The sequence below is a fragment of the Nothobranchius furzeri genome, chromosome 12 (assembly GCF_043380555.1).
Source record: "Nothobranchius furzeri strain GRZ-AD chromosome 12, NfurGRZ-RIMD1, whole genome shotgun sequence".
NCBI lineage: Eukaryota > Metazoa > Chordata > Actinopteri > Cyprinodontiformes > Nothobranchiidae > Nothobranchius > Nothobranchius furzeri.
Window position 1 is genome coordinate 1,125,037 of NC_091752.1, and position 16,668 is coordinate 1,141,704.

The 16,668-nt window shown below is 45.0% G+C and overlaps 2 protein-coding genes across 3 annotated transcripts in view; one reads left to right on the forward strand and one right to left on the reverse strand.

Moving 5' to 3' along the window:
- tasp1 (taspase, threonine aspartase, 1) overlaps window positions 1–16,668 on the forward strand; it is an 86,489-nt gene that overhangs the window by 51,415 nt on the left and 18,406 nt on the right. The gene's annotated exons all lie outside the window — the stretch shown is intronic.
- Window positions 4,138–15,646, reverse strand: ism1 (isthmin 1). Its single transcript, XM_015944000.3, has 6 exons — window positions 15,509–15,646; window positions 10,448–10,663; window positions 9,444–9,687; window positions 6,005–6,148; window positions 5,842–5,931; window positions 4,138–5,748 (listed from the first exon to the last, which is right to left on the reverse strand). The coding sequence occupies exons 1-6, from the start codon at window positions 15,644–15,646 to the stop codon at window positions 5,231–5,233; spliced, it is 1,350 nt and encodes a 449-aa protein (XP_015799486.3). The 3' UTR covers window positions 4,138–5,230.

A 16,668-nucleotide genomic window follows, 5' to 3' on the forward strand; every position in this document is an offset into this window, starting at 1 on the left:
GGGTCCCAGGTGGAAAGAGGGTGAACGCCGTTGAAGCGGACAAAAAAGACGTTCAGCTGTTCTGCCAACGAGATGGAGTCATGGCAGTTGACTTGCGGAGTCTCTGGGTCTCTTCCCATCATGATGTTCAGGCCCTGCCATGCCTTACGAGCATTTCCAGATGTGAGTTGATGCTCCACATTCTGTGTTTGTTTCCTTTTTGCAAGGATGACTTTCCTCTGAAAGTCTTTCTCCAGCACCCTCACACACTCATGGTCCTGAAGGAAGACCCGTTTCTTCTACACCAGGAACATTTTAAGTTCCTTTGTGATCCACTTTTAGTTGTTTGGGTGTATTTTTATTTGCTTCGTAGTGGTGACTATTTCTTCGCAAAAGAGAATATATGAGGTCATTACATCTGCCAGCATGTTCAGATTGTTCCCACTGTCATTAAAAAATACGTCCCAATCAGTCATTTCAACACAGCCTTTAATGCTTCACTCGAATCCTCGTTCCAAACTTGGATAGTTTGTGTTACCCCTTCCCCTGTCTTCAGTTGCGACCTGTATTTTGGTACTAGTAAGAGTACATTGTGGTCTGATCTACCAAGAAGTGGACGTGACTTTGAGATGTATGCATTTGGGATGTTGCCATAACACGGGTCTGGTATCCTGCTCCCTCTTGTGGCTGTTGTGACATATTGCCCTAGATTAGGTAAATATGTTACGATGTCGCATTTATTAAAGCCTCCCAAAAGAAATACTGGCTGATCTCCGGTTCTGTTGACAGCCCTGTTAAAACTATCTGCTATGGCGTCAGCAGCTAAGTTAAAATCAGGGCCCGGCACGTAGACCAAGATGACAGTTATTTGAGTAAACTCACGTGGGAGATAGTGTGGTCTAAAAGACACTGTTAAAAGTTCATAATGTTCACAGTTCTCAGTCGCTCTTATTGTGTAGTTGGTTGCCCACCTGCTGTTGACAGCCATGCAGAGGCCGCCCCAATCGTCTTCCTTGTTTTGGTTGCGTCTCTGTCAAGACAAATGATGTTACAGTGGGGCAAAAAAGTATTTAGTCAGCCACCGATTGTGCAAGTTCTCCCACTAAAAATGATGACAGAGGTCAGTAATTTACATCATAGGTACACTTCAACTGTGAGAGACAGAATGTGGAAAAAAATCCATGAATTCACATGGCAGGATTTTTAAAGAATTTATTTGTAAATCAGAGTGGAAAATAAGAATTTGGTCACTTCAAACAAGGAAAATCTCTGGCTCTCACAGACCTGTAACGTCTTCTTTAGAAACTTTTCTGTCCTCCACTCGTTACCTGTATTAATGGCACCTGTTTGAACTCATTATCTATAAAAAAGACACCTGTCCACAGCCTCAAACAGTCAGACTCCAAACTCCACTATGGCCAAGACCAAAGAGCTTTCGAAGGACACCAGGAAAAGAATTGTAGGCCTGCACCAGACTGGGAAGAGTGAATCTACAATAGACAAGCAGCTTGGTGTGAAAAAATCAACTGTGGGAGCAATTATCAGAAAATGGAAGACATACAAGACCACTGATAATCTCCCTCGATCTGGGGCTCCACGCAAGATCTCATCCCGTGGGGTCAAAATGATCATGAGAACGGTGAGCAAGAATCCCAGAACCACACGGGGGGACCTGGTGAATGACCTGCAGAGAGCTGGGACCACAGTAACAAAGGTCACCATCAGTAACACACTACAACGGCAGGGAATCAAATCCTGCAGTGCCAGACGTGTTCCGCTGCTGAAGCCAGTGCATGTCCAGGCCCGTCTGAAGTTTGCCAGAGAGCACATGGATGATACAGCAGAGGATTGTGAGAATGTCATGTGGTCACATGAAACCAAAGTAGAACTTTTTGGTAACAACTCAACTCGTCGTGTTTGGAGGAAGAAGAATACTGAGTTGCATCCCAAGAACACCATACCTACTGTGAAGCATGGGGGTGGGAACATCATGCTTTGGGGCTGTTTTTCTGCTAATGGGACAGGACGACTGATCCGTGTTAAGGACAGAATGAATGGGGCCATGTATCGTGAGATTCTGAGCCAAAACCTCCTTCCATCAGTGAGAGCTTTGAAGATGAAACGTGGCTGGGTCTTCCAACACAACAATGATCCCAAACACACCGCCTGGGCAACAAAGGAGTGGCTCCGTAAGAAGCATTTGAAAGTCCTGGAGTGGCCTAGCCAGTCTCCAGACCTCAACCCCATTGAAAATCTGTGGAGGGAGTTGAAAGTCTGTGTTGCTCGGCGACAGCCCCAAAACATCACCGCTCTCGAGAAGATCTGCATGGAGGAATGGGCCAAAATACCAGCTACTGTGTGTGCAAACCTGGTAAAGACCTATAGTAATCGTTTGACCTCTGTTATTGCCACCAAAGGTTATGTTACAAAGTACTGAGTTGAATTTTTGTTATTGACCAAATACTTATTTTCCACCCTGATTTACAAATAAATTCTTTAAAAATCCTGCCATGTGAATTCATGGATTTTTTTTCACATTCTGTCTCTCACAGTTGAAGTGTACCTATGATGTAAATTGCTGACCTCTGTCATCATTTTAAGTGGGAGAACTTGCACAATCGGTGGCTGACTAAATACTTTTTTGCCCCACTGTATATCCCTCCAGCTGGAAGTCAGCGTCCGCTGAGAGCCAGGTCTCGGTAAAACAGTAGAGGCTGGTCTGTTTGTAGTCCTGATCATACTTCAGAAGTGTTGAAAGTTCATCACTTTTGTTGCGTAGGGAGCGCACATTTGACAGTGCGATAGCCGGTAGCGGAAGCCTACTACCTCTTCTCCTCATTCAGTTCCGTATGCCTCCTCTTGATCCTCTTTTCCTGCATGTGCGCCGCCGTCGTCTCCCTCGAAGTAACTCCAGTGGTATAATATTCCTCGAAGGAAGGTCGGACTGAGCAGTCCCCGGGTGGGCTCGATTTAGCGCCAGCAGGATGATTGAGCGTGATATCCCTCTCATAACAAAACGGAGGCAAAATACCCAAAAAACACATCCTAGTGATCTTTAACGAGCCCTTTCGCATCCTTGACAATGTACCACTAACATGGTGTTTTGCGGTATTTGAAACAAACCAGAATGGAGACCTGGAACTATCAACACAAAAGCGAGGCCTCAAGCTTCTTCTGCTCTCGGCGTGCACTTTTTTGTCTGCAAACCTCTGTGATTCCACACAGACTTTATATCTATATCTTGTGTTCCTATCTGTGCCTCTGCACTGTTGGGTTAACGCAGGTAGGGGAGGGGAAGTAGGGGAAAAAAAGGATGAAAAATGAGGAGTGTGCACGAGTAATTGCCTGTTCTGGAGACACGTGGAGCCTGTCTGGAGGAGAGAAAGCGGTTGGGGCGGGGTTGATGGAATGGAGGTATGTCATCAATTTGAGCTTAATGTTTCAAAACAAAAGGTGAGCACTTTTCTTTTGATCCCCGCAGCCTGTTCAGCAGACACTCGAAGATAACCATCCACTTAAATCTCTGCACTAAATCATGTTTTAACGCCGGGGAGGCCCAGAGGTTTTTAGTTTCTTTTAAGAGCGCAACTTGGTGAGATAATAGAAAGAGTGAAGTGAAGCTGCACTTTTAAAAGTGTGATTTACAGTGAGTAGCAAGCTGACAAAAGCCGGTGGTTGGGATAAATGAGTCAAAAATGCCCAAGGATGAATTTTGTGTGAACAGTGAAAAAACTGAGGTGGTTGCAAGTTAGCGCCTCAGGGGTGTGAAACGTGCTGAGGCCTGCTGCTTTCCACAGAGCAGCCCTGCACCCAGCCAGCTGTGCAACACACAAGACCGAGGGTACCATGAATGGTTTCCTCTGTGACAATGACTGCAGCGCTCAGCCGACAGGGACTCGTCAGAGGTCCCCGCCACAGACAAGCTGCACCGAGTGTGTGCACGAGAGAGAGAGAGAGAGAGAGAGAGAGAGTGAGTGTGTACGCTGAGAAATTACTCAGGAATTTGAGGATACATGCCAAAGGAAGAATTTGAGTCACATTCAAAGGAACCTTACTCTCCTCGCCCTCTGAAGAAATATCACAACCCCATCAAAAGGCCTGGCCTGACAGCCACACTGGATGGAACTAATGGAAGTCTTGTGCACTGGCTTAACTCTGTTGGAGGAGTGTAATCGATTACATGAGACGCTTTTATTATTTCTTTCTGTCCTTTGACAGCAGGAGAGAAACCTAGCAGCTGATGAGCATTTAAACTGACTTTAAAACATTTATTAATAGAATTATAGCTCAAAAACAAGTTTCCTTAACGTTGAATTCACACATTCTTTACACTCCGTTGAGGTTTAATCCTCTCTTGAGAGAAAGGCTCAAAGGATGAAATTGAGACGTTCCTCCACGAGCGAATAAGGAACCACAGTCTTACACATCCCACCTAAACTCGGCTATGGCTTAATAAATACTTTACAAAAATAACGCTGGCTTTTTTTTTACAACAAAGAACTGCCTCACGAACAGAAATGATGCAGCTGAATTACAGAGGTAAATAAAACATGTGCATGCTAAATAAACATACCCACAAGTTTAAATGGAAACCTGAATATTGTCATTGATAAAATTACAAAAATAAATCTGCAACCCTGTTTTCTGGCTTTCCCCTTCTCTTCAACACAATACGTGGGTGGGGGTCAAACTAAACCCATCAAATCTATCAGAATGGACATTTCTACAACAGATATCCCCAGTGAGTCGTGGAGGATGGCTGCTTATACTGAGCCAGGATCCTCTGGAGGTTTCTTCCTGTTAAAAGGGAGTTTTCCTCTCCACTGTCGCTTTATGCTTGCTTAGTATGAGGATTGCTGTATAGTCACTGACACTAGTCAGTGACTTGATGCAATTTGCTGGGTTCCTTATATAGGAAACATTATTTCTGATTGGCTTAATGAACTGACCTGAATTGGAATGTTTATTATGTGAAGGTCCTTGAGACGACTCTTGTCGTGATTTGGCGCTTTATAAATAAACTTGAATTGAACTTGAATTGAATATTCCCTTTTAACAGTACGCACAAGTTCCTCCCTTTAGTGAATTTACACACACACACACACACACACACACACACACACAGCTACACTTTGCAGCAAGATTTGTCGTAGAATTTTCAAGGTCTAGACCCAAAAGAGAATACAATGACAAGAAAAGCTCCACTTGAGCTTTACTCCGACTGATTTTGTCTTTTTGTTTTTGCGGCACGCTAGAATTCCCTTGCCTCCTCAAACTGTTTGTAGTAGTCTTCATCCTGGGGATTTTCCGTGCACTTCTGCTCGTTGTTGGGCGGCCTGGCTTGGTTGTAGCGACTCCAGTCTCCTTTACAGATGATCCAAGGCAAGATGTCCACCTTATAATGCAGGTCGGCGGAGAACTCTGTGCTGATGAGGTTGGGCGTGCCGGCACCTTTTCCGCGCGTGATGACTTTCATGCTGTCGTCGTAGCAGCAGTGTTGCGCGGCCAGTGTGGTGGACTCAAAGGTGAGCATGGATCGGATGCAGTAGCGAGCAGTGGGCTTGTAGATCTCCAGTTTCTCTTTTGGTCCGCTCGCATCTTTCCAGCGGAAATCTCGACGTGTCGGAGCGTCGTGAACATCTGCTGGGCTGTATGCCACCTCGGTTGGGTAAGAGCACGGGCAGCTGGGGAGGTCGTTTGCCACCTTGGCCATGTACTTCTTCAAGAAGTCACTCTTGCAGTTCATCCAACGCTCACAGCTGTCTGTGTCTGTGAGAAATAATGTTTCATTTCAAACATTGATAGTATGCAACCAGGCGAAGTATAAGACCTCTGAAAGGTATGCAACATAATCCAACTTACCAACCCCAAAGAGTTCTGTGGCATTGAACTCATTTTTTCCAGCCAATAGGCTCACTTCAGTAGTTGCTGTCTTGAAGGCATCTTCAACACCTTTGGACGGTTGAATTCAACATTCAGCAGGAGCTCTGTGTGCTTATATTAACTTAGAAAACAAAAGTGTTACCTGGACAGTTGGGCATGTCACAGGTTCTGGACTCTGTGGCTGTACAGGCATAACCGCAAGACCTGGTTCTCTTCTGGTTGCCGTTTCCACAGGTGACACTGCAGGCTGACCAGTTACTCCAGTCCCCTTCTCCATCGATATAGTCTTAGATCAGAGAGAAAGACAGATTCGAATATCAACGGAGGTTAGGACGTATAAAGGTAGGTGGGGAGTTTGATTTATTTGTTGTTTGCCAGACGTCCACGCTAACTCAAACCTGTGGAACAAGGAAGAAAGTGGGAAACTGTAATAAAGCCATTAGGAATCCAGGATACTGATGACAAATGGAATATTTACCCCGGGGTACTTTCAAGTGACCCATACAGATCTATGAACTATTCAACCTTCCTCCCTAAGGTGGAAAACTGAGCATACTCAAAGCCAAAGTGTTGCGACCTTAAGGGCCTTTCCACTACCTACTCAGAGCAGCTTGACGAAGTTCGCCAAGCGCTTCCACTAATAAGGGGTACCAGGCTGCTGTCCCTCCCTTGAGAAAATTCTTCAATGCAGTTATAAGCATAGCAAGATGGGTCAAACACACAAAGTAAGTGATTGGCTAGGGGGCTCCTGGAGTGTTTAGCCTTGCTACCTACAGAGCAGAATGTTCAACATGGCTACCATGTCCTTCACTCGAAATGGGGCCATTAGTGACGTTGCAAGCTCTCTGAACCAATTTAGTGGCCCTTTTTTCCAAAATGCAACTCACAAACATGTTACGGTGTGGTTTAATGGTGTTATTTGAGAATTTTGGAGACTGATTTGAAATCAGGTATCAAATGTCCTTTCTTCATTGAATAGCAGTTGCTGTCACGGGCCAATTTCAAAGCATTCGCAGTCAGCCCAGTCCTTGCATCGTAGCTATCCTTCCTGCTGCAGTGACAGCAGGAGATGTTAACTCCTCGATGACTGCAAACTAATCGTGGATGATTGAAGCTGATTGATTTCACCCACGCTTACAGTCACAACCAATCGAAAACACCTATTAGCCACTTTTAGAAGACAAATCAGTGTAATACTGCCGCCACAGTGTGACTTATAAAAGTGCAGTGGCACGCGATCTTGTGACTGATGAATACGCTTCGGCGCAATCGAGGTTGGTGTCATGATTACGTGGGGAGTTACTACCGAGCTCCGGACGGCAACTATATTTAAAATTAAAATAAACATTAGTGTAAGTTTTGTTTTTGTAAACAGACACAGCTGAAATGGGAAACTAGAGTGATGCAGAGCTCCAGGAGCTGCTCTCCGTTGGAGCCGAAGTTCAGATCATGAGACAGCTCACAGGGACTACGACGGACAGACACCTTTAGGAGCGGCTTGTCAAAAAACTTAGAGCGTGGCTTCAATCTCAATAAAAAGCAGGTTATGCTCAAGCTGAAGGAAAGTCTGTGACAGTGCAAAGACCGCCCCCATACCCCCTCTTACCACCATTGTGTAATCTTTTGTAAAAGGACATGATTACCACCAAGGTCTGACCGCTTATGAACAACCAAAGGCTCCATGATGTCTGCTCAGCCTTGCGGCAAACTGACAGCATGAAGAGCCTAAGTGTCCTCCCTTTCCGGTCAGCTCATGGGTCGCCGGAGGAATGAAAAGATGAGCTTAAGTCAACGGGGCTAACAGAGTTATTTTCTAATCTGCTTTGCCTTACGCCCTGAAGGAAACGTTTCAACCATGCCAGTCATGTACTTTGAGATTTATCAGCTTGTAAAAGTTCATCATTAGCACGACTGCAAGTCAGACATCGGTACGTCACATATATGATGTCACCACAGAATCTCCTCTCCCCTAGCGTAGCTGCTACGTACCACATGACCAGATTTATGGTGGTTCTTTCCTCCTGAAGGAAGGATTAGAAGTTCGCTGAACTTACAGCCCTTTTAACGCTGCTTTTCTCCATGTCTGATTCGATGACGTCACTTTTGTGAAGAGCGTTTGTAGTCCTGGACATATTTTCACACAAAACCTAAAATAACGTTTTCCCCCATTCTTGGTATCAAAATGCGTCTTTAAAACTCACAGATATAATATGTGAAATCTACGGTACATAAAAAAAATAGAAAATAGCGGTTTTAGCCCCGTTGGCTTGCATTCATTTTTTGGTTCTTCCGGCGACCCGTGGTCCGGAAATAAATGAGCATGACTTGGGTTCCATATTGTTTAATAAAACCGGTTATTGACACCACCGGAGTGTCTCTTTTGGGTCACCTTTGACAAACCCATCCCAAGACATGGAGGAGATTTAGATTTGTGACACCATAAACAACAATAATCCTCACAAGAAATAAATGTATAGTTTGGTATTGTTGAACATGCATGGTGTTATTTTCCTCACTTTTGTCCGTAGTATGCATTATTCATGACATGTACATACACATGACCCATTTCAAATGAGTTGATGATGACCTTTCACGACTTCTAGTGACTTTTGGCACAGCCAGCATCTTCCTTACTGAAGAGCTCACAAGGCAAAGGAACAGCCTGTTTATAAGGCAGCAAGCCTCGTGAACTCTGCAGTCTGTTTACTACATTAGGATTTTAGGTTTGTACTAATATACGTTAGGTTATGAAATGTTTAAAAAGGCCTGAGTACGTTTCAGAAACTCTGCCACCAGCATCAGCTTGTCAAGTCGAAGTCAGTCACTGAGAATGATTATTGTGGGTTTTTTGTGATGCATGTATTCCTGACTGGCTTCTAAACCACCCTATGCACCCCTTCCAGCCATCTGTCCTTTATTATGGGTATTTAATATTACTTAAAACCATGTTGCTCCTGTGCTTGTGACGCAAATCATACAGGTTGTGTCAGTTCAGACGAAAGTCAGGATTTCTAACGTTTAAAACTATGATAATAATGATAAAATATTATGTGGTTTGAAATCCAGGAAGATTCAGAGATTTGACTGTGGCGAAAAGCCATTTGACAAACGTCATGGTTTTGATCCCAGTGGATAAAATGACATTTTCTACAGCTCCCAAATTCCTTCCTGACCTTGATGATTTGGGCATGCTTCAACACAGGCCACACCGTACGGCCGCCAGTGGAAATTCTTTCACTGTGGGGTTGCTTTTGAACGGTGTTGTGTGAACTGAGAGGAAGTCTAACGGTGCTTCCGGCTCCACGAATGTGGCTTAACTTTGATGTAGCGAGGCATTCAAACTGCGCGAACAGCTATCTCTGGAACACAGAGGAATCCAACCCATAAAGGAACGTTAAAGGCTTCAATCAGGGGCTTGCCTGGATGACTGCACGTATTATGGTGACAGCTTAAATCAGTAAATCTGCAAATTACAGATTCCACATCAGACTATGGCCATCTGGGGACGAGAGCTCAAACGAGAACCCGTGGAGCCAGTGAATTATCCTGCAAACACACACACTCCCTCCTGTCAGACTCACCATATTCAGCTTGAGCTTTGCCTCCCCTCCTGTCCCAGTCGGCTGGTGGCCGCAGGAAGTTGCTGTTCTCTGTTTTGCTCCTGTATGAGCCATCGTGCTCCTCTGTTTGATGAGGAGATGAAACGGAGGAGGAGGAAGGCCACCAGTTTCCCCAGTTGGGAGAGGCCCAGCTGGGCTTTGTTTCCTTACGGAGGCCTTTCTCAGGCTCGTGGCCCTCGAGCCCGTCCACCACTTCAATGGTCACCTGTGTTGGGAAAAGTCAAATTGACATTGATGTCTAAAAACTAGAAAGACTTTGATCGTTTTCTTTCTAAAACGTTAGTTATTTGCAGAAAAGTGGCGCTTTCTGTTGCCCCTGCACACATCGCCCCCACCCCCTTCGTGTCCTCACACATGTGCCTCCCATATGAGGGGGAACACCACCCCTGCCCCTCAGTCACCCTCCCGCCTCTCGGGCTCTCTCCACCTAAGCACAGAGTTCAAAGGGCTACTCAGCCTCCTCCAGACCATGAAAGCCAGATGAATCCCAGGATCAAAGACACCCCCCACCCCCCATTCTCCCACAGCCTCACGCCCTTGCTCGATTGGTTGTTTTCCTCTCTTCCCACATCTTGAGATGTTAATACACTTTGTTCAAGCTCATATTTACCAACGATGCTTTCAAAAAGTGAGACCCCCCCCCCCCCGCTTTGTGGCTCAGACATCAGGATGATTTAACCACGACTGAAATGATTCAACCATCTGCATCAGTCAGGGATTTATGGACTGCCACACATTCACATAAGGCTACCGTCCATCTTCTTGCATGTGGGTTACTAGTGAGCCTATGGCGGCTAGCCTCTGCCGTTCAGCTGCCATGATGATTGACGTGCTGTCTTTCAGACGCTGTACTGGGACTTAAGAAGCGTAACAAGGAGGAGGAAGGAGAAAATAGTGTAATGATAATAGAAGCTTTGTGCTTGTATCAAACAGTTAAAGGCAGGTGCGCGTGCACCTGGGGTCACCTGTATGTTGGGGTTCTGTCCATCTATGTCTGCCTTGGAGAGGTCCGGGAAGTTCTGCAGGTCCAAGAGGAACGCTCCAGGGCCATCCCTGGGCACGTTGCTGCCCTGCGCCCAGGGAAGGGATGCAGGCTGACGGGTTCGCTGGTGCTCGGGACCGGACTTCCTGTCTTCAAGAACCAGCTGGGCAGAAGAGCCGCTTCTTGCATTTAGAGGTTTCTGGGAGGGAAATGAAAGGAACATTCTATTAGTTCAGAGCTAAAACGTTTGTGTTGTCTAAACTCTGCATGCTCGGCAACAATAGATTTATCTCCTGTGCTGACAGACGTTTGTGTGGTTTCGGCTTGGAGCCACTGAAGTAGTGGAACCGACTTCACGCTGTGCTCTTTGTGTCTGTCAGCCCCCATCGCACTGAAACCTCTAACAGCTCCTATGTGCAGCCATGGCTGTGTAGTGTTTCCATTTTTAACTTACCAAGTGCTACTTTTCCAAGCTGCTTTACCATAGTAGTATACATAAATAGTATGTTCTTTTGCTGGCTGGTAGAAAAGACGGATGGTTTTCCTACACTGGCTCATATGGAGAGACCTAAGCAATCCCTGCAAAATAATTACATCTGCCTCATCGAGGACAGAAAAACATTTGGTCCTCTGACGGGGGTGCTGTAAATCCATCCCAAAATGACAGATGAGGCATTTGTCCTCAATCAGGTATGCACAGAAGGAACAATTATTCCTAAATTGGACAGACAGCCATAAGTAGTCTGCAATCATCCATTCTGGGGTGGCAAAAAATAAGATCAAAGCAAAGCATCAATCATGCTACTTGTTTTTCTTTTTTCTTTCCTTCCCAGTGTTTTTGTGGCCAGACCAAGGCCTGAGACTTTGGGAGCTGCGCTCTACGTTTGCGGTGGCCTGTTGCAGACCAAGTGTCAGCGCAGCCACATTGTGGTGGTTAGAAAAGCCCCCACTGGGGCTGTTTGTGTGCAGCCAAGGTGCACTCCGGGGCAGCATGCACGCTGGAGGCGCCCTGCAGGGTGGAGGGATTATCCACGGGACAGCAGCTGGATGACTCTTCCCTCGTTCACAACTCAGATGGGCCCTAATGTGATGATGTGTTGGATTTGAAAGAATTTAAAAACTTTCACATCACTTTTTTTAATGAGCACTTATCCTGCATTTAAGATAATTATAAAACCAGCTATAATTTTGGGAAAGACGACTGCACGGTTCTTTAAAAAGCAAATAAAAAGAAAAGGAAGAGAGGGGAAAATAAGACGTTTATGAGAATTGATGTTCTGGATCATGATAATTGTAATGAAAAAATACATATTCCAGTTAAAACCCTCAAATATCTTGTGAGACGTCAGAAGAAGGAGCAGAACAGCCATCTGTGCTTTCCATGCACATCACAAGACCCTCCTTGGTTCAGTCAAAGGTACTTGGACTTTGAGATGCCCATGTGATAACCCTGCCTTTCATGTTCCCAGTCTTCGGATTTCACTCAGTGGCTGTAATTGAGCTCCGCTGAGGGAGCGACCCACGGAGCACCCGCAGGTTTAATCACGACGTAAATGCAAACATACAGCGGTAATAACACGACAACAGGTGCCTCATCTGAGCCGCTCATAATCCCACAGTAGAATTCCTTTAATCTGTAGACGGTTGAAGTTTTATAGTAACATCATTATTCAATTTGTCCATATTTGGCGTGAGAATGATGACCTACTATAAAATCCAGGTCCACTGAGGATTCACTCCTTCAAAATCAAACTAATTCTGTGGTTGGATAATGTCAAAAGCATATTTTATATTAGGACAATAATGCTAATAATCAGCACAATTACCTTCAACGACTAAATAAGGACAGCACTAGTCTGTGTTATGAGTTTGGATGCATGGTCTATGTGAGGAAAATAGCCACATATTCCACTGCTATCATCTTCCATCTTGTTCTAAAACAGCCATTAGTGCAACTTAAAGAGCAAAAACAAGGAATACTGAAGACCCTCCAAGCCTGAAGTGAACTTAAACCAACATTATTGCACAAAATATAGATGTTTTTCCATCTATTGGCCAGCATTACCTGCCAATAAACATCAAATCTTAAAAGACTGATTTGAATCTTATGAAAATGCTATTTTACAAAGTTTCATCTGTTTACTAAAGTGTAGGTTTGCTCGATTTTGGAAAACCTTACTGTTATGGAAATTTGATATTTCACTGTTTAATCCTGTTAACAAATGTCCTGAAGCATTCTCACACAGACACACTCACACGACGTTCTTCCCACACACACACACACACACTCTCTCTCTCTCTCTCTCTCTCTCTCTCTCTCTCTCTCTCTCACTCCCATTTCTTTCTTATCTTTTTGTTTAACTAAAGTCTGCGACCAGAAGTTCGGGGCGTTTTGCCTCGTGCATATGCCGCAGTTATAACTGGTTGACTTATTGCTTAACGTGTCTCTCTTTTTCTCTTCGATCAGGAAAAGGGTTGTTGGTAAACATACTGATAAAATCCACAACACTTACAATCACAGGTATTTTCGTCGCTCATTGAGTTGGTAAAGACTATCCAGAGTTCATATTTTAAAGAGTTTGCATGCATAGATTTACTTGAGTTGGCAGCAAAGATGTGCTGCTCAGTGAAGAATAAGCGTGAGAATAAATCACATGACCAAAATCATTTTTGACTAAAATACACGGCTCTATTTAGGATAAGAAATGTTACAAATAAACATATTTGTAACATCCACACATTCGCTTCAAACACATGTAGACACCAATGTTTAGTTAAACATAATTTTCTACTTGAAAACAAGAGCTGTGTTGCTATGGAACCCTGGATGTCCAACCCGAAAGGTTAGTGAAAAAAAAAACATATTTTTTTTTAAACATTGGTGCTTGGACAAAGAACTATGACAAAACATACATTGACCCTTTAATTTAATTGAGTTAATTTTTTTTTACTTGCGGTGTGTCTTGCCCTCATTCTTCCATCTTTACTTTTGTGTGTTTTTTGTTTCCATAACAACACAAGAAGGACATTTAGCCATCTGACAGGGAGGAAGTGTCCGTCATTAAGATAAAAAAAACCAAATAAAAACACGCTTGCAAAGTGAAAGTGGCAAATAATTTTCATAATGATCATTTTTGCCAATTATGTTTTTTTTGTTCTATTTGAAACAGAAATTCTTGCACAGCTCAAAACTTGTAAAACTTTAAACTAGAAAGTTTTGATTCAGCCATAAGAACAAAAACCTTTATTTATTTTTATTTCGTAGTTTTAATCATAATTAGAAATATTGCATCATTGATTGATTGATAAGTGACGGTATAAAAGATTAAAAGTAAAAGTTCTTGGGTTCAATTTCTTGTTTTTACAGAAGTTTCTTGTCGGAAATGTTTTTGCTTATTTAGTTATTTAAATTTCAAAGAGACTCACTGACGTGTTAAACAATCAGCTTTGATGGTGGGCTGCTTTACAGTGAGAGGGGCGTGCTTTAATTTGGAGATCAAAAGTGACACAACAGCATTCAGTTCATCATCTGGGGGCCTCCCAGGATGTCCCCCACCAACACACACACACACACACACACACACACACACACACACACACACACACACACAAATCATCACCCCCAAAAGGCATGAATGAACACTCGCACACAAGCTACCCCCATCCCCTCTCCCTCCACATACTATCCCCCCCCCCCCCCCCCTTTGTACTCTGTGAGGAGCTGCTTAAAGTGGCATGACTCTATTTTCATTTGGGAGCCACTCAGGGCCCCCCCCCCCCCCCCCCTCCCTGCCACAGAGGGTAACAGGAAATGAAGGCCCTCTGCATTGCACCCGATGCTTTTCAGGGTGCAAAAAGAGAATCGCCCATCCGTTGTCACACACCTCGTGGGTGGACACCAACGTTTATTTGCCCAATCAAACAAATATTGGGAATAAAAGACTAAAGGAGTGGAAACTAATTTGTGTTGTACAGGAAGTCCCCGCTCTGGGTCAGTGAGCGTAAAGCCATTGGGTTTCGCTGAATGGTTCTTTTTGGTATTTTTATTGCGACACCTTTAGACGACAAAACACGCCCTGGGCTGTGACATGCATATGAAAGATGACATCACACTTTCTGATGGAGACTTAGTGAGGGCTAAAAAGAATAAAACATTTAAAGAATGTTTATGTAAACAGGTAGAATGGGATGTTTTTCCGTTGGTTCCTCAGGAGAAACTTCCTGCTGCTCCCCATCCTCCTCATCCACCTTTTGGCTGGGTGACAAATATTCCATGAATTCCTGGATTGTCTCCTCAGCTTTTCGTGGCCCAAAAAAAAATAATAAAACACACAAATAAACAAAGGCTAAGAGATAAATGAAAACCCCTTCCATCGTTTTACCCGAGTCCCGCTAAAGCGTTGGTGGGAAAGTGTCGATCCCCTGAGACCGAAGGAAAGAGTTGGAGTGGAATTCTAAATATACATCAAAAAGCAGCTGAAGGATGCTTAACACTCTAAAGGAGCCCGCTGATCCCAGACCCGTCATAACCCCTCTGGTCAGGATTCAGGAGCTCTACCAGGAGCTCCGGCTGGTGGTAAAACGGAGAGTTAAGCCATTAAACTTGTCTCCAGAGGTGTCATGTTGACAAATGTCTTCCCATTGTGGATCCCAGTCCTGAAGGGTGTCTGACCAGACTGGGAGCTTTACAGATCTGCATTCTGGAGACAAATGCTTGGTTTTACAACAAGCTGGAAATATTACAATGGGGGCTTTGGGGGGGGGGGGGGGGGGGGGGGGGGGGAGAGAGAGACTCAGATTAGACCTGATTGACAGTGATGAGCCCCTGGTGACAGAAGAGAAGTGCCTGCAGCTCCTGTTTAACCCCCAACAACAGGAGGTGTGTCTGCTATGGAGGGCTGATCCCTGACCCGGGATCAGCTCCTACCCCTCTGGGGTACTTCTGGGGAGACTACAACCATGTCAGCCCCCTCCTGAGAGGGATGGATGGAGGCTCTAAACTCCTGCGTTATACACCACATAAGGGGGCGCGTTCCGGACTCACCTCTTGGTGTGCGGTGTCCTGATCCAGGCTCACAGTAACATTCCCTTGAGGCAGCGGATTGCTGCGCAGCACCGTGATGTGCAGGGTGAGCAGCAGGAGTCCCAGAAGCAGCAGCAGCTCTGCCGCCAGGCGCACCATCCTCTTGACGCGGCCGCTCTTAGGAGCTGGCGGTGTGGCCGGAGCGCCGACTCCGCCCCCTCCCGGTGCAGAGGCTCCGATCTCTGGATCCGCCGGGGACGAGGAGCCGCAACACCCCTTAGGAGCCACTTCGGGAATCAGAGCAGCAAAAAATGAGGGGAAACGGATAAAAAAAGGGGGTGAGGGGTTTGGGTTTTTTAAACACTGGATTTATGTATTTCTAAGTGAAATAAGTTTTATTTTAACGTGATCTCCTTTAATTAATCAGTCATAAGTGTAAATCTGAGCTGGGCCGATCCACTTCTGTTGCGCGCTCCCTCGCGAATCTCCACGCTCAGGAAACTTGCAGCTGGTGTCCCCGCCGCATTCGCAGCCTCATCATGCCACAGGTTTCATCACCTTTGCCTCATCAGCGTTTGCGCACTTCTGGCGTTGTCCGCACTCTGCGCGTAATGATCCAGCGCATGATCCGGCGACTGTTGGGGTGTTAACCCGAACCAGGAAACGCACGCATCAGATCTTCCAAGTGTTGGTTCTGAGTCCAGAGGGACGCTTCCAACGAGAGACCCGCTTCACGAGGACTTGGTCGCACGCTGGTGTTGTTGGCGTCCTGAGCTGGTTTTATACCAAACGCCCCTGCGCGCGCGCCATCCCCCTGATTAACTCTTTCCTCCCTCCCAGAAGACCAAAGCTCCCCAAATTCTACCAAAAGATAACGTACTTTCTGCTCACGTGACTGAAATGGAAGAAATTAGAAGTTCTTGAAGTTTTAAATTGTTAAATATCAGCTGAATAATTCCTTGGGAGCCACACTGGGAATCAGCAGCAGCACAATCTTTCCTTAAAGGGAGGTGTATTACGATCCTTTTCCCTAAGTTATAACAGTCATATGGTCAATACAAAACATGTGTATTAAGTTATTTGCACTAAACCCTTCTCACAATCACAAATCTCAACAGTTTCATTCTTGAAATTTTCAGTACCTTCCAGAATGAGCTGTTTCGGGGCTTTGTAACTTAAAA